At 38.2% G+C, this 19,686-nt stretch overlaps 1 protein-coding gene across 1 annotated transcript in view; it reads right to left on the bottom strand.

The window, feature by feature from the left end:
* LOC139776176 (gustatory receptor for sugar taste 43a) overlaps nt 1-19,686 on the bottom strand; it is a 236,201-nt gene that overhangs the window by 92,420 nt on the left and 124,095 nt on the right. The window contains exon 5 of the mRNA XM_071712691.1: nt 2,564-2,838. Within this exon, the coding sequence (XP_071568792.1) occupies nt 2,564-2,838 (275 nt within the window). The remainder of the gene's footprint in view (nt 1-2,563; nt 2,839-19,686) is intronic.

Below are 19,686 nucleotides of genomic sequence, written 5' to 3'. Positions count from 1 at the left end.
TATATTTTCTATTTATTTCCTGAATACACATATTTTATGTCATCTAGTAATACATAAAATGGGTCTTCTCCAATTCTTTTTATTGTATATCGCCACAAATATTCACACAGATGATCGACTAACTTATCTTGTTTAATATCAACTCTACTTAAGGTAGTTCGACGATGAACAACTTTTGCCAAAAGTGATGGGTTTTATTTTTTATATCGAAAGAAGGAACTCTCCTGAATCAATTAAGCCCAGAAAAAAGATAATTCACCGTCCCGTTCTCAAGATATTTAATTTCAAAATTAGGTGATTTTAATGATTTTAACATTGGTCTGATAGGAAAAGAGGTATTTTCCTATGAATAACACGAGTTTGCGAAAAATCTTTTGTCAAAAATGTCCGAACAATATATATCGATGGAAAGAGGACACTGTGAGGAAGCCTATAGTTGAAGGTGAACACGATCCACCGTACAGTTTTTTTTTAAATTAATAATTAAAGTTGAAAACTAGTCAAGCGACGCGTTAAAACACACACTTTATTTTAATCTATTTCAGGCAAAATATTATTCTACAACGTAAAAATTACTTACTAATGGTCTTTTTACGTCATTACGAAGCTTTGCGATGCGTTATCCTATTTTTTTATAATCATATAAATAAAAAAATCATAAACATTGTTTTGACTTCGGCCCTTCATCATCGAATTACCTTAAACGAGCTCGTAAAGCACGCCACAAACCCATGTGACCGCAGGAGGATAAACGTGCTATTGTTGAATAATTTTTACAAAGCGAAAACTTTAGGGTGAAGTCCCATGGAGCCAGCGTACGGCGTACCGGCGTATGGCGTAAAGAAGCTTGGCTAATCACAGGCTTTACGCTTGTTTTCGTTACGCCAGCACAGATGTTACGCTGGTTTTTGAAGCGTTTCGGCGTTTATGCTACAATGATACACACCCACGTACACGCATATGGAATATTGCTTCATGTATAAATGTATGTGTTAAAAATTGCGCTGAAAATTTCATCGGCTGTCCCATGGGGCGTATTTACGCCGGCGTAATGATCAATAAGCCAATCACAAGACCCCTTAAGCATCCATTTTGAAAATAAGCTTTGTAAAACAACACTGTGATTGGCTTATTAATCATTACGCTGCTTAAATACGCTCCATGGGACAGCCGATGTTTGTGCTGGCGTAATGAAAACGAGCGTAAAGCCTGTGATTAGCCAAGCTTCTGTACGCCATACGCCGGTACGCCATACGCTGGCTCAATGGAACTTCACCCTAAAGCTTCGTAACTTTTGAACGGATCGTGACCGCCACTTTTTTCAAGGTCAAGGTTACTCAGGGTCAAGATAATTGGCGATTGGGGTCTTTTTGTACATAATTACCACACTTTTGGGCAAGATGGTCGAATAAATATTTATCAAACCTTTAGCAGAGGTTTAAGTAGAATCGCGAGGATCGAATGCCTGGGGTTGAGATTGGAGCGTTGGTTGTCTTGTGCGTGACGAGCAAACGCCACCCATGCGTTGGGCATTGGAGAGAATAATAGAATGTCACGCTGGACAAGACGGTGAAATTCGAGTCGTTAGCGTCAAGACTTCCAAGTGGGTCACGAAACGCGCATTAGCGAAAATATGTATGCTGCCTATTGAGGCCCAATTTTAAGTTTAAGATAGTAAGTTATCAAATAATCCTGTTTAGTTTATGTTACCGAACGTTACGTGGTTTATCCATAGTATGTCGTACCAAAGAGCATTGTTTTCTCATTATATTTTTTTTGAAAACCCAGTATTTCAAGGCGGACAATATGTTAGAGCGAGTGTGCTGATTAGATCGTGGGCGACGCCATCAAGCGGAAAGTGGAGAGCGCAGATCGGGAAGAGTATCCGCAAGCATAACGATCGTGCGAGGAGTGTGCGAGAAAGGTTTTGTACATGCGACATATACAGTAAAAGGTGAAGATAAATCTAGTGACGAGTTTTTTTGCCCCCATGTAAAAGATCTACTCGAAACGCGTTGGGTAAGAACAGTAGTTGGTGTCAAAGCGTTTTGTGCTTCAAGCATTTCTATGTAGAGTTAAGACACTTTCATCAGTAGTATAAATAGCTGTAAATAAGTTTAATGAATGTAAATATGTTAAAATAAATTATAATAATTAGGTTACAATAAATAAAAAATAATAATAAGTCTTGCATTTTGCATTGTCTTGCGAACCAATGCGTTCGGAAATAAGTATACTGGGGGTTACACCTGTCTAAGGGCTCTTAGAAAATTCAAATAATTTCCAAAAATCGAACTTACAGCCGAGGTACCTTCCTAGTCAAAAACATCTGTTCTTACTGGCTGGCAATAACTTATATATTCTTATACATATATTGATTTTTCTAAAACTAAATCAATTTCTATCTTATCTTATTTCATAAGAAATATTTAAATTATTTTGTTTTCAGGAAATAAGGAGTATAGTTGTCAACAAATTCTCCGAATTTTTGAAATTTTGTTTTATTTTTATCTGATAAGTTATCGTTAGCTGATTTATTTATTTATTTAAAGTATAAATCAACCTGTGTTGTAGCAGCGTACGTAGGCTGTACGATCATGAGTAATCTCCAGATATGAAAGATGCACCATAACCCTTGTACTGCGAGGAATAGAGGTTCACGTCTTCCATCCACTTCCATTATTAAAACGTACGGTGTAATGATTAAGTGTATCAGACAAGTTATTGTAATCACCAACGCAACGACTCCGTAAGCAGCGTTTATGAGCAACACCGTATCACATAATGACGCATGTACTGTCATCAATTGGGATATGCTGTCCGAGAAACTTTTACCATCTAGAAAAAGATTTACTTAGATTTACTTTAATCATTTAAAAGATACACTTTAATTAAAACACTTCCCAAATAGCACAGATAATCGTTATGAACTCAAAAAGGATTCATTTTTCAAAATTCTTTTTAAAATTCTAATTAGCGTAATCTGTTTAAAACTCAAAAGAATTTCTTTTTGATAGTTCAAACAGGATTCCATAGAAGTATCTTTTGACTCCTTATGGAATTAAATTAAAATTGTTCTGAAAAAAGTTTTTTTTTGTTTGTAATGGGTTCGAAAAAAATTCACATTTGGCGTGATAATAGAGTAAATTACTACAACGTGCGGTTGCGCAGTCTAGAATAATCTTACTTAGATTTCGAAGCAGCATCGCGGCATACTCTTCTATTTCCCTGTATGCCGTATCGAGCCCGCTAGGGGATGCTAACCTACTAGATAAAAAAGAAGACTTCTATTTTCCCTGGGTTTTTCGCCACTTCTGGTTAATAAAGTTTTTTATTGTTCATCGAGAAGTGAGAGAGAAAGTCACAGGTTTTTAAAGTAAAACATGTTTTGTCAATTCTGCTGAATATTTATTGCAAATACAACTTAACCTCATCATCGCGCGTAATAACACTGTTCAATAAAAAATTACTTTTTTTCAAGCACGATAAAAAGAATAAATTATTTCTTATAGCTTATTGGACGCTGAACACAATCACGTTTACTACATTGCTCTATAACGTTATAATTTTGAAAAATTCTCAGTTAAAGTTGCAAAAAGGACTATTTAAGTGTATTTTGGCATTACACAGAACATAATGTCCGTTAGACGTCCATACAATCTCTATAGCTTTATATGCGATGCCTATCTCTACGTCGAAATCAGATAGATTTCTAATAGAGATACCGTATCCATAATAGATGTCTTCTACAAATCTATTATGGACGTCCATTAGATATTATGAATGTATAGACTTGTACATATAATGTTTCTAAAAGATTAATATTCAAATTTTATTAGCAACTTTAAATTATTATATAATTTTTAATCATTTTATTTTAATTTACATAATTCAATTTCAAATAAAATCAAACATAAACTTTGCATAAATGTAATTATTAAAGCTTTCAATATAAAGATAAATGATAAATCTTGGTGTCAAAACATATATATAACGTAGGGGAGACCGGGGCAAACTTGACACTAGGCTTTTTGCCAATTCAAATCTATCGTAGAAACTTCCCGGGAAAAAGGATTAGATCTGACCAGATCAAATAATATCTCAGCAGATCAAATTTTATCTGGTCAGATATGCTCAGTTATGACTTCTCATGTCTGCGCAGATCTGGTCATATATGTTCACATATAACTATGTATAACTACATATAGAGTGTAATATGGTCTTCGACGGCTCAGATCGGACCATATCTGCTCAAATCGGACCATATCTGCTCAGATCGAACCATGTCTGTGATTGAATTTCATCAAAACAGTCTAGATCTGACTGTATCTGTTTAGATATAACCATATCTATACTCGAATGCGATCCAAAATACATTACATCTGACTATATCTGTCCAGATATAAGTTGAACTGAGATTGTGTTTGATCGAAAACTGTTCAGGTCTGACGATATCTGGCCATGTTTAACTATAATAAATTAAATGTTCGATGATCGATATTCGTTTAATGTGATACTTAAATATATAAATATAAATTTATTTATACGTAGCAAATTAAAGATATTCAATTAAATATCTTTGATATAATTATATAAAAATAATTTATGATAAAGATATAATTTGCAGAAGACAAGTATTTTCTTATAAACAAAAAGATGTTAGTTATTTGTTATAAAAGCATTTTTATCAATTCGCCTTTTATATCTAAAATACAAAAGACAATCACAGAAATATAAGTTATTTCGTACATTGTAAGTTTATAGAGATGATGGATAAACAAAAGTCAAAAAATTCTCAAAATTTGATTATTATTTAATAGCTAAATTACATTAAAAAGTTTTGTCGAAATTATTTGGAGACTTGCATAAATAGTTACCAACTCGAATAAGAATTATTAAAGACTTTACATTTTTTACTTTAATTAATAAGAATTATTTACTGGTTATACATGCAAATGTCGGATCATCCGATAGATGGCATTCGATGCGAAACGGTACATAAATCAAGTGTATGGTACAACTTATATCAGTTGTATCGAAGTCCACGCTTATAATAAAGTGGCACACAATTTTGAATTAAATTGATATATTTATGGTTTTAAAGCATTTTACATCCCTTCATAATTTTTAATTATATCTGAGCAGATCTGGATACATTCGGTAAATAATTATATCTCGGCAGGTCAAATTATATCTGGTCAGATCTGGTCATATCTGTTCAGATCTGGCCAGATAGAGACAGTTTGCAGATCCAATTATATCTGGCCAGATCTGATGAACCATATATGGTCATATCTCGGCAGATCTAATTCTTTTTTCCCGGGTTGCCTTTCCTACTGTAAATGCATCTTTATGTGCCAGTATTGCCAATGGAATTTGGTGACATTCTGAGTTATGGTGTAATTTTTAGCGCAACATAAGCGTTTTTGATGGTAAAAAGTAATTTTTCTGATCTCTCGAAAATTTCTACTCTTTCATCGAGCTTTACTCTTGCAAACCTATATGTAAGTGATTTTCATGGGAAATTTGATGCTCTATATGAATCCGATAATCGTTTTTGGATATTTTCCCAAATATTTTCACAAAAGTGAAAAACGACGTCCGGGGCAAAGTCAACACCACGCCGTTTCGTCGGCTCCCAGTAACAAACGATGCTTGTCATGCAGCCGTATGGCTCATGACAAATGTATGCGCACGTCCGATCGCGAGTTTACCTGCATTAATTGTTTTTCAGACATGAGTTTAGATGAAGATAATTGAAAGTTCAACAATTTTTGTTCTCATTATTTCAAATGATTGTTCTACTTTATTCCAAATTTTTGTACTTTTTAAATACACAATAAACAATGTATTTTCATTTCCAGACAGTAAAAAATAAGTTCCAGATCAAATTGTGTCGATCAGACAAAGTGTCGAGTTTGCCCCGGAATTTTTCAATTTAAAAATTTGTTTTCGCGTAACTTTTCCTTTCCTGGGGGCAAAATAAAGCAACGTACAGCAAAACTTTCTTAAGCAATTTTGTACCTGAAGAAACACTCTTTAAATGTGTATCATAGAATTCGCTTGAAAATTTTAATTAATTGTTGAAAATTGCCTTTTAAAAAATCGTGTCGAGTTTGCCCCGTTCTCCCCTACTTAATATTAAATTGCATTGATTTTTATGATCGAAAATTTAATAATAAAATATAAAATTTAATTAAAAAACGTCGTATATGCCTTGTCTGTTTAGATTTCGTCATCTGGAGGTTTTTCCTTGATTTTTTTATGCTGAGTTTCGATATTCACTGCTAGCACTGAAAATCTATAGTTACGTCGCATACACTATAGAATTTCAGTACTGGCAGTGAATATCGAAACGCAGCCTTAGTTACGAAAAGGCCAAAGCACATAACATGACGTAGCGATATATGACAGTCGTAGTCGTGGACGTAAGTAACGCACAAGTTTTGGCGTATTCTAACAGTCAGAATACTCCAAAGCTTGTGCGTTACTTACGTCCACGGTGGATAATGTTATTTCCGGGGCCCCTCAATTTGATAGGTGTATTTGATAGATCTTTCGCTGAGAAAAAGAATGCCACAAACCACAATGAGCTACGATACATAGTTTTTGAGATCTTCTTTTTCTCAGCGAAAGATCTATCAAATACACCTATCAAATTGAGGGGCCTCGGAAATAACATTCTTGCCCGTCCACGACTACGACTGTCATATATCGCTACGAACCAAACAAAAAAAAAAGAAAATTACAAACATAAAAATAGAAAAATTTAAACGTGTCGAAATCATAGCCCGCTCGCCGATCGACAACCGTTACTCGCTTTTTGCATATTTCCAATCCTAAAAGACTATTCTAGATTTCTATCAGATTTCCGTGAAAAAGGAAAATCGTGGGTTCTACAGGGCGTAACAATAATTAACCGATACGTTTCTTCTGCGTTAATCCACGTTATGTTACGCCACGCTACCATACGAGAGTCTTGTGCGGAGGCTCTTATCCCATTGAGAAATAAGAAGTCAAAATGATATCAAAATGATATCGAAATATATATTGTTACGCTCCGTCCGCTCTACGAGTCGCGCGCACTCGCGAACGCGTCCGCGGGATCGCGGAAATAACCACACTCGTTATAGAAAAGCAGATCTCGTGGCTCCCAACACTTCTCCCTTTCTATCTACGGACAGTAGGGGAAAGGGATTCCTCTCTCGTTATGTATGTTTCTAATCATACACATAGTTTCGATTGATATATTTTACTTAAATATGCGGAAAAGTGTGATAAGAATTTTATTTAAATATCCAAAGATTAGATATATTCTTTTTAAATCTGTGGTAATACAATATTAGTATTGTAGGTATTAGTGTGCCAGGTATTTTATTAGTTAAGGTGTCAAAGATTAAATACATTCTATTTAAATCTGTGAAAGTATAAGTAGTTTTTAGTTAAGTTTTCAAAAAGATTAGATAAGATTTCTAAACGTGCGATAAGCATTTCAGTTAAGTTGTCAAAGTCTGGTGCTGCTTATTGTATCAATGTTTTGCTTAGATGTATTTCAACCTTTATTATATTCTAAACACTTATTATAATTAAACATTTGTTACATTCTATTCAAATATATAAAAATACTATATTGTGTATGTATATATATACAGGGTGTCCCATTTTAAAAAACGCACCTCGATAATTCTTCAACGAAGCATTTTCAACAAAAATGTTTCAGACAAAAGTTGTACGGTTTCGAGGGGCACATAAGATAGTGTCATTAGTTTGACCTTGAATAGTTGCTTGAAGGTCACGTGAAGGTCACCTTCAATTTTTTAAATAGAACCCCCCATATTGTAGTATATCCTTTGAAAGGGCATAAAATAAGAAAAATTTTGGCGCAAGTTAGAGGTCGATACGTTGGCCCATTCAAAAGTTATTTAGGTTCAAAAATTGGTTTTTCCGAACTTTGACCCTAAATAACTCCCGAATGGGTTAATGTATCGACCTCTGGTTTACGCAAAAATTTTTCTTTTTTTATGCCCTTTCAAACAATATACTACAATATGGGGGGTTTCACTTGAAATTTTTTAGTGCCCCAGAAAGCACCAACTCAACAATTTTAAATGGAACCCTCTGTATTGTATAGTATATTGTTTGAAAGAGCATAAAAGAAGAAAATTCCTGGCGCAAACCAGATGTCGATACGTTAACCCGTTCGAGTGTTATTTATTGTAGGATCAATAAATAGTATCAAAGTTCGAAAAAGCCAATTTTTGAACCTAAATAACTTTTGAATGAGTCAACGTATCGACTTCTAACTTGGGCCAAAATTTTTCTTATTTTATGCCCTTTCAAACAATATACTACAATATGGGGAGTTCTATTTAAAAAATTGAAGGTGACCTTCACGTGATCTTCAAACGCCTATCCAACGTCAAACTAATAACACCATCTTATGTGCCCCTCGAAACCGTACAACTTTTGTCTGAAACATTTTTGCTGAAAATGCTTCGTTGAAGAATTATCGAGGTGTGTTAGGAATAGCCTTTCTCTATGATTTGATTCCGTAGTATCTGTATGAATTAACGAACACAGCAAGACTCAGAAGGAGTGACTCAGAGAGGAACGGCATTCGCAATCGAAGCCAGGTTTATTACACGACGATTATCGGTTGTAAGCCGAGTAATCGACAAGGAAGAACTTCTGGCCTGTTCATATAACTGATCCTTAGGCTAGAATTTTAACCAGAGCCAAAAGGATGAATTGAGAAACACCAGTTATAGAACGAATAAATACCCAGCCAGAAGTACTCCTGAATATTCTTACCGGGTTTTTAGAAAAGATTAGTGGCGTCTGCTCCGGGATGGCAGATGGAAAATCTGGTGGTGTCCGTGAATATCCGAAAACGTCGTCCCGTCGCTACTTTCGTCGAGCTCCGCCGAAAACGTCGTTCCATCGCTGCTTTCGTCGAGCTCCGACGATTTCTGCAAAGGCTTGGCAAGTCCCTCGCAGAGAGTACACGATCCCGGAGACTTTTCGTAACGTTACGTTATACAACTTGTCAAAATTATATGTTGTTATTTCCATGCTAACGGGCCGGTTGCGCCGGTCACTCGAATACTTCACGTATCACTCGCTCGACCTCCCTCCACTCCTCCTCGACATCTCGCATCTCGTGATATTTTTAACAAGGTGCATTTTAAAATGGGACACCCTGTGTGTGTGTGTGTGTGTGTGTGTGTGTGTGTGTGTGTGTGTGTGTGTGTGTGTGTGTGTGTGTGTGTGTGTGTGTGTGTGTGTGTGTGTGTGTGTACATATATATATTGTAAGAGTTTAGTGTTATATTTTTAAATCTCCCTCTTGTACTGGCGCTACTCAGCGATATTCCGCGCAATCTGTGCGACATCTGTGTATGATAGAGAGAGTGAAGAAGAAGACTAGCGTGACGAACGAAGCAGGGCGAACAGAAGCTAGCGAGCGGTTAAAGCGAGACATTGTAAAATGAGCTGTAAGAGCGAAAGCAATAAAAGGTTCTAACAATATATATATATATATATATATATATATGGGACGTTCCATGTCAACCGGGACAGGACCGTCTCCAAAATTCTATTGAACCGATTAAAATGGTTAAGGGCTTAAAATCTTTGTTTTTGTGTGCTTTATCAAGTACAGTGTGGTACTTTTTAAAATTCAATATGGCGGTCAAAATATGGCGCTTCATATGAGTTAAAAACACAAATCATATGATTAAATTGTTGTTTCTAATGGAAAAAAGAGGATACATAGCTTGTGAGTAGATAGCACTAAGATTTGGATGTGTCTAAAAAAAATGGCGGATCCAATATGGCGGACAAAAAAACCAAACTTTTACCAAAATTTATGAAACTCAGTATTTGGGGGTTTTTGAGGTCGCTGATTACGAATCCGTTCATGATTTTTTAAAATTCAAAATGGCGGATCAAATACGGTAAATAAAAAACAAAATTGTTGACGAAATATGTGAAACTTAGTATTTGGAAAGCTTTCTGCGTTAACAGGGTTGAGACTGTCTTCAAATGTAGGTTATGAAGCCCGCATTACTTTTTTTAAATTTTTTTTTAAATTTTTTATTAATTTTTTTTACTTTTTTGAATTCTTTTTGATTTTTAAATTTATTTAATATTGTATAGTAGACATAATTTGCGTTGCATCAGAGTAGCGTTTCACTTGTAATCTTTTTGTGTCAGTCGGAATGAAAGAGTGTCCATGTTGGATTTTGGTAACACTAGGAGCTAGAGAGAATCTTTTTGCAAGTTTTTTTTGCGTCCTACTGTGCATTTCTTTGCTGTACTCAAAAAATGTTATGATTGCAAATTTATTTTTTGCCCAATTAAAAAGGTCATGCGATGTCAAGATTGCCGCGAATGATTGAGCTTGCTCATCCGAGGCAATCTTGACATCGCATGACCTTTTTAATTGGGCAAAAAATAAATTTGCAATCATAACATTTTTTGAGTACAGCAAAGAAATGCACAGTAGGACGCAAAAAAACTTGCAAAAAGATTCTCTCTAGCTCCTAGTGTTACCAAAATCCAACATGGACACTCTTTCATTCCGACTGACACAAAAAGATTACAAGTGAAACGCTACTCTGATGCAACGCAAATTATGTCTACTATACAATATTAAATAAATTTAAAAATCAAAAAAAATTCAAAAAAGTAAAAAAAATTAATAAAAAATTTAAAAAAAAATTTAAAAAAAGTAATGCGGGCTTCATAACCTACATTTGAAGACAGTCTCAACCCTGTTAACGCAGAGAGCTTTCCAAATACTAAGTTTCACATATTTCGTCAACAATTTTGTTTTTTATTTACCGTATTTGATCCGCCATTTTGAATTTTAAAAAATCATGAACGGATTCGTAATCAGCGACCTCAAAAACCCCCAAATACTGAGTTTCATAAATTTTGGTAAAAGTTTGGTTTTTTTGTCCGCCATATTGGATCCGCCATTTTTTTTTAGACACATCCAAATCTTAGTGCTATCTACTCACAAGCTATGTATCCTCTTTTTTCCATTAGAAACAACAATTTAATCATATGATTTGTGTTTTTAACTCATATGAAGCGCCATATTTTGACCGCCATATTGAATTTTAAAAAGTACCACACTGTACTTGATAAAGCACACAAAAACAAAGATTTTAAGCCCTTAACCATTTTAATCGGTTCAATAGAATTTTGGAGACGGTCCTGTCCCGGTTGACATGGAACGTCCCATATATATATATATATATATATATTGTTGCGCCCGTGCTAAGACACCCGTTGAACTTCGCTCACGAGAAGCCTGAACTAACAAGGGAACGGTCGGGGGTGTCCGAGACCGATTTGGATGCGCATTGGATATGTTGTTGAGCATCAAAAAATATTAGACTCGTATTTTTTTTTTGCGGCTTATCTCGACGTTTATTGGTCGAAAAAACCCGATTTAGAACCTACCCGATTTGGATGCGCTTTGAATATGTTGTTGAGCATCAAAAAACATTAGACACGTGTTTTTTTTTGCGGCGTATCTCGACGTTTAGGGGTTGAAACAACCCCTCGAAAATAACGGATTTTATAGTTTTTAGCGAATATCTTCGAAAATATAAAGCGTATGAAAAAAAGTTTGGTACAAAAGGTTTATGGCTTTTTGTGCTCTTTACAATGGCGTAATCAGATTTTTCAAATTTGTCACATTTTTTAATTTAACCCCACTTCCACCTATTATTTTTGCCAAATATAACAATTTTTCCAACGCAAATTTAAGAGCGTCAAATGCCAAATACATCCATGTGTATTTTTATTATGATACCATTATTAGATTTTTGGCAAGACGAGATGATATGTGGTATAGGCGTCGCCCTGTAGGTAGGAGTTGCGTTATTTCTGTTCAGTTGCGCCGTACGCTTAAAAATTTCCATTTTAACTCCGGGATGACCGAAAGCGCTGATGCAAAGGCCAGCGCAAGGCACTGACAGCGAGAGGTTAACGCTATTTCGAGAGTCCTAGACTAGCAACGGAATGTCGACTTCGACAAATTGTAAGATCGGGCGGGCAGTCGCAAATCATAATCTGAACGAACACGTGCGTCACATTAACCGCTACAATAATATACTATCCCGGTTACGGCACAACAAAATCAACAACCAAATTCACGCATTTGAATATCATTTGCTTGTGTCATAATTCCGAAAAGCAAGCATTTCAGATCATAAGTCTAAAGTGTAAAAAACTGTGTTGTACGCTGTCGTTTTGTGAACATGTAAGTGCATTTTTATTGTTAACTTTTATTGGTTTCTTACGCTTGTTACTTTTTTCTTTGATATTGAATATAACTTTTTATTCAGCTCTTACTCAATCTTTGCCAGTCTTGCCAGTGACTATATAATCTTTTTTGTTCATAAAATGTCACGTTGTAAGCACCTACTATAGTATATTATGCACCAAGGAGAGAAAGCAGCGTTTTTCAGACGAGTGTGATTTGCCGCTCTCGCCTTTGGATCGGGTGGCAAACTTCACACTCGTTTGAAAAACGCTGCTTTCTCTCCTTGGTGCATAATATACTATAGTAGGTGCTTACAACGTGACATTTTATGAACAAAAAAGATTATATAGTCACTGGCAAGACTGGCAAAGATTGAGTAAGAGCTGAATAAAAAGTTATATTCAATATCAAAGAAAAAAGTAACAAGCGTAAGAAACCAATAAAAGTTAACAATAAAAATGCACTTACATGTTCATGACAGCTGTTCTGACACAGCATGTGCTGAACACAGCACATCTGACACAGCACATCTGTTCACATTCCGTTGCTAGTCTAGGACTCTCGAAATAGCGTTAACCTCTCGCTGTCAGTGCCTTGCGCTGGCCTTTGCATCAGCGCTTTCGGTCATCCCGGAGTTGAAATGGAAATTTTTAAGCGTACGGCGCAACTGAACAGAAATAACGCAACTCCTACCTACAGGGCGACGCCTATACCACATATCATCTCGTCTTGCCAAAAATCTAATAATGGTATCATAATAAAAATACACATGGATGTATTTGGCATTTGACGCTCTTAAATTTGCGTTGGAAAAATTGTTATATTTGGCAAAAATAATAGGTGGGAGTGGGGTTAAATTAAAAAATGTGACAAATTTGAAAAATCTGATTACGCCATTGTAAAGAGCACAAAAAGCCATAAACCTTTTGTACCAAACTTTTTTTCATACGCCTTATATTTTCGAAGATATTCGCTAAAAACTATAAAATCCGTTATTTTCGAGGGGTTGTTTCAACCCCTAAACGTCGAGATAAGCCGCAAAAAAAAAATACGAGTCTAATATTTTTTGATGCTCAACAACATATCCAAAGCGCATCCAAATCGGTCTCGGACACCCCCGACCGTTCCCTTGTAAGTAGCTTCAAGCCGAAGCGCGTCCCTTGACAACGGGACACATATGAAAGTATTGATTTATCTTCGACTGTCAGATTTATCTGGAGATTCGAACCGTTCGGACCTGTTCTCTAGATCTTTTATGTATAATCGTTCTAAACCTGAATAAACCCGAGATCCTTCTTTTTAAAAGAGTGCTTTTTTCTTTCGCGAATCCGGGAGTGCGCGGCGCGAACGCGAGTGTTTAAGAAATAGTGGAGCGCAGCGCAACATTTTGGGGGCTCGTCCGGGATAGGACGAGCGGACGAGCGGAACTAAATGACGAGCACCGACGAGCCATTGACAGCGCCCGCAACGAGAAAGAGAGCGCGGAAGGGAACCCCGAGGCCGAGTGCTCCGCGGCTCGAGACAGAGACGGAGATACGACCCGGCTCGAGCGCCCCTCAGGTCTCAGCAGAGGAAGAGATCCTGCGAGCGATGCTACAGGAGATGCGGCAGATGCGCGAGGAGCACGCAGCGTTGTTACGGCAGCGGGATGCGGAGCCTTCGCGTCAAGATCGCACACAGATAAGTCTTTCCAATAACAGAGCTTACGGAGATTTGGGGTCGCGAATCGCGTTCGCGGAAGTGTATCGGGGAGGGGAAGACCCGCGTCGCGAAGCGGAATGTGTAAAATTAAAGCCCGGTACGTATGACGGAACGATTCCGTTGCGAGAGTTTTTCTCGCAATTTGAGTAGATCGGAGCCCGGTAAAGATTATGTTTAGAATAAATAACTTTTTTTTTGTGTTCCGAGTTACTGCCTTTTATGTTTGTTTTCGCAGAAAGAGAGAGAGAGCGAAAGAACTTATGAAAGAAGATGTCAGAGGCAACGAGATCGCCTGAAGTCTTCTTAAAGAAGTCTGCCTCGCCCACGGTTTTCGATCCGTGGTTTTCCGTGGGACTTAGGGCAAATGCCGAGGCGGGGACTGGGGGAGTCTTGCGAGACGCAGGGTCCACGGAAGTTTCCCCCCCCCCCAGTCCGAAGACTTTCAAGAGGAGCGAATCAGCGCTGGAAACAAGGAGTTCGCATCGGGCCGGAATGAAGTGGAGTTCCAGCGGAGTCGTCCTGTAAGCGGCAAGGGGGAAGAGCCTGGCCAGCTCTCGCCCAGAAGAGGCTGTGACAGGAGACTCGAAGAGGAAGAGGTCGGTCCAGAAGAGACGTAGTCCGGTAACCCGCAGCAGCAGCTCGCGGTAGGACAAGAATCCGTCTCGGAGGAAGACCAGGGCTTCCTGAGGAAGAGGACCCGGTAGAGACGTAGCACGGTAACCCGCAGCAGCAGCTCGGGGTAGGGCAGGATCGTCTCGGAGTCCTGGGAACCGTCCGCTTATTCAGCTGCCCTTCCGGATTGTCGGGACGACAATCTTGAAGAGGGAGGGCAGTGTTGCGCCCATGCTGAGACACCCGTTGAACTTCGCTCACGAGAAGCCTGAACTGAGTAGCTTCAAGCCGAAGCGCGTCCCTTGACAACGGGACACATATGAATGTATTGATTTATCTTCGACTGTCAGATTTATCTGGAGATTCGAACCGTTCGGACCTGTTCTCTAGATCTTTTATGTATAATCGTTCTGAACCTGAATAAACCCGAGATCCTCCTTTTTAAAAGAGTGCTTTTTTCTTTCGCGAATCCGGGAGTGCGCGGCGCGAACGCGAGTGTTTAAGAAATAGCGGAGCGTAGCGCAACAATATATATATAGAGTAAAAATACTATATATATCCATACAGGGTATCTCTAAAGTCTGACCCAGCCTTCTGAATCTCGGAAATGGCTTTAGATATGGAAAAATGTTTCAGATAAAAGTTGTAGGATGAAAATATGGACTTGACCTTGAGTGACCTTTTCACGGCCAGGTCAATGTAATCAATGTTTTCATAAATAAAACTCCCCATGTTTTATTACATATTCTTATAGCTCTCGTTGAGTCGTTTTCAAAACACTATAATGAAGAAGCTCTCTTTCATTAAGGATTTTCTGAGATATTTTAAATTTTGTTATGATACTTTTAATATAAAATATAAAATATCTCGTAAAGTATTCACTTTTCGATGACTTTACCTTAATACTTTTATACGTAGAATAATTAAAATAATTGAATAATAATATTAATTTTTATATTTTGCAATATTGCAAAATTAAATACGTCTACAAAATTAAATACAAAATACAATTAAATTTAAAATAATTTTTTCTGTTTTTGCTTCCTCATAGAGGAAGCTTTGTTTTCATAAACTTCGTATATGGACCTTTGATCGCATATAAAACTAGATCTAATCAACCAAATGTTAATGAATCATATATGAAATAGGGGTAGAAAATACCGAAAAGAAAATTGTTTTTTTAGTTTTCGATGCCAATATGTTCCTTATGTTCTAGAACGTCGAAATATCGCATTAAAAAAAATGTCGGTATGTGTGTATATATGTGTGTACGTATGTATATACAGGGTGATCCGAAACTATCGTTTGTCCTTAAAATGTCGTATTCCTGACTTAATTTTGAGACGATTTTTCCTTTACCAAAACTTTATCCGAAGCTTAGTTTTTGAGTTATTACGAGAAATATTCAGCGAATTACGGAACGAGTACGGAAGGTAGGCAGGGGCGGCGCGACTCACCGTCCGACGCGGGTGATTATGTGGGGTGCTCGCTGCGATCAGTGATCGGTGCTTGCTACACGCGATGGATGTACACACGATACGCGTACACACACACACACACACACACACACACACACTCACACACACACAATTACTCACTCATTCATTCTTACCTTGCAGAGATTCGATGTCTTCATACTGCTGATGAATATTTGCTTCATGACCGTTGATGTCAATGAGACGTTCCCATGACACGCCGAGTAATTCTCAGTCATCGAACGATTAATCGGTAATAATTAACAGCGATAAACCGGTAGATTTGCTTATTAATCTTATCGGTCAAGTGCGTGAGTAAATCCGTGAACGTGTCGATACGTGATACAATTTGTCAAAGAAAAAACTTCTCGCGTATTAGAAGTTTATTCTTTGACAAATTGTATCACGTATCGACACGTTCACGGATTGACTCACGCACTTGACCGATAAGATTAATAAACAAATCTACCGGTTTATCACTGTTAATTACTACCAAATAATCGTTCGATGACTGAGAATTACTCGAAGAAAGAAACACATTACGCACAATCACATCACAGTAAAAGGAAAACTTCTACTTGATTACATCACAGTAATTAAGTAGAAGTTATCCTTTTTTTATTAATTGTCACGTAATCAACACTTTTACGAATTTACTCGCGCACTCGATCATAAACAATTACGGTTAATGCAATTAATTACTACCGATTAATTAATTATTACTTTAAGAAAGATCACTTTAAGAAAAATCACTTTAAGAAAGAAACGCGTTAAATACTTGACTGCACAGCGCACGTTAACACGATGCTCGATGCGGAGCACTTCTCGACGACGACAACAAACAGTCAACAGGTTATGTTGGTACTAGCGCTGCCGAACGTAAACATGTGACATTATGGAGGATTCACACTGCGTTCGATTGCGTCTCCATCACGCGTGATTGGCACGAGACACATGTCTTGTGATTAGCTGAAACCTCCGCGGTACTTACGAAAACGTGTAGTATTACTGCGAACACAAGATGTTCCACGTAGAAATGTGTTGGTCGCTCTGAAAAGAGCGAATTTATCTTTGGTCGCTCTGAGAAGAGCGGATTGGTTTGAAATTGAAAAAATTTTATAACAGGTGCTCAAAATGACCACCATCCATTCTAACGCAAGCTCTCATGCGTTTTAATAAATTTCTTTCGACGTTCTCCATCATTTCTTCGTCGATGGCCCAAATAGCATGTCGCAATCTTGTATCTAAATCATCGACATCCTGGGGAAGCGTTTTATAAACTTTTTCCTTACAATATCCCCATAAAAAGAAATCTAAAGGATTGAGATCCGGAGATCTTGCGGGCCAACGTATCGGACCGTACCGACCCATCCAGCGTCCAGGAAAGTGCTCGTTCAAGTAATTGGTAACAATTCTGGCGTTGTGTGGCCCAGCACCGTCTTGTTGAAACACAATCTTGTTTCTCTCCAATAATGGAACTTCTTCTAAGAAATCTGGTAGATTATCTCTTAAAAGTTCCACGTATGTTTGGCCAGTTAAAATATCCGGAAGAACAATCGGACCAAGTATTTGAGTTCCCATTATTCCAGCCCACAGATTTATCTTCCAGCGAGTTTGGAAGCTTCTGGGTCGCGTAACTGCGGGATTTTCATCGCTCCAAAAATGCATATTATGCGAATTAAAATGTCCTTCTCGTGTGAATAATGATTCATCGCTGAATATCACACGAGAAGAGAATCTGGGATCTCGATCTACTTTTCTCAGAAAGTCTTCGCAGAACGTTCTTCTTGCACGATGATCTCCTGCTTCCAAATGTTGCACGCGTGTGTAGTGAAATGCGTGCAACTTTTCTTCTTTGAGTACTCTTTGCACGGTTCCATAGGATAAATTGAGTTCTCGAGCAACCACCCGAATACTCGTTTCAGGATTATGCTCGAAAGCACGTACAACTTGTACCATGTGCCGCAAATTTCTCGCCTCGCGATCTCTCCCAGTTTCGTGCATGTTTGGAAGGACATTGCCAGTCTCGTATAATCTTTGAGCTGCTCGAAGTATGACGGGAGCCGACGGATGTCTTTCTCGATTTGGATACAATTCGGCGTACCGTCTTGCAGCTACGTAATACTGTCCGTGACACTCGCCAAGTGCCATCAGCATGTCGTAATATTCTTCGTTTGTGTATCGTACTGCCATATCGTCCTCTTAACGCTTCTAATAATCGAGGGATTATTGATTCCAGTGTCGATCGCTCTATCCTATTTATACGATCTTCGCGGGGGTCGATATCCCCTCCCCGCGACCCGCGACGAATAGCGAGTTTCGCGAGTCGCGTGGGTCCACGCGACGCCCACGCGACGCGCATCGCGCGACCCGCGAAACTCGCTATTCGTCGCGGGTCGCGGGGAGGGGATATCGACCCCCGCGAAGATCGTATAAATAGGATAGAGCGATCGACACTGGAATCAATAATCCCTCGATTATTAGAAGCGTTAAGAGGACGATATGGCAGTACGATACACAAACGAAGAATATTACGACATGCTGATGGCACTTGGCGAGTGTCACGGACAGTATTACGTAGCTGCAAGACGGTACGCCGAATTGTATCCAAATCGAGAAAGACATCCGTCGGCTCCCGTCATACTTCGAGCAGCTCAAAGATTATACGAGACTGGCAATGTCCTTCCAAACATGCACGAAACTGGGAGAGATCGCGAGGCGAGAAATTTGCGGCACATGGTACAAGTTGTACGTGCTTTCGAGCATAATCCTGAAACGAGTATTCGGGTGGTTGCTCGAGAACTCAATTTATCCTATGGAACCGTGCAAAGAGTACTCAAAGAAGAAAAGTTGCACGCATTTCACTACACACGCGTGCAACATTTGGAAGCAGGAGATCATCGTGCAAGAAGAACGTTCTGCGAAGACTTTCTGAGAAAAGTAGATCGAGATCCCAGATTCTCTTCTCGTGTGATATTCAGCGATGAATCATTATTCACACGAGAAGGACATTTTAATTCGCATAATATGCATTTTTGGAGCGATGAAAATCCCGCAGTTACGCGACCCAGAAGCTTCCAAACTCGCTGGAAGATAAATCTGTGGGCTGGAATAATGGGAACTCAAATACTTGGTCCGATTGTTCTTCCGGATATTTTAACTGGCCAAACATACGTGGAACTTTTAAGAGATAATCTACCAGATTTCTTAGAAGAAGTTCCATTATTGGAGAGAAACAAGATTGTGTTTCAACAAGACGGTGCTGGGCCACACAACGCCAGAATTGTTACCAATTACTTGAACGAGCACTTTCCTGGACGCTGGATGGGTCGGTACGGTCCGATACGTTGGCCCGCAAGATCTCCGGATCTCAATCCTTTAGATTTCTTTTTATGGGGATATTGTAAGGAAAAAGTTTATAAAACGCTTCCCCAGGATGTCGATGATTTAGATACAAGATTGCGACATGCTATTTGGGCCATCGACGAAGAAATGATGGAGAACGTCGAAAGAAATTTATTAAAACGCATGAGAGCTTGCGTTAGAATGGATGGTGGTCATTTTGAGCACCTGTTATAAAATTTTTTCAATTTCAAACCAATCCGCTCTTCTCAGAGCG

Source organism: Temnothorax nylanderi, unplaced genomic scaffold (assembly GCF_030848795.1).
Source record: "Temnothorax nylanderi isolate EJ_2023f unplaced genomic scaffold, tnyl_v1.0 TNYL_tig0113_pilon, whole genome shotgun sequence".
NCBI classification, from domain to species: Eukaryota; Metazoa; Arthropoda; class Insecta; order Hymenoptera; family Formicidae; genus Temnothorax; species Temnothorax nylanderi.
This window is presented reverse-complemented; position numbering and strand designations above follow the sequence as displayed.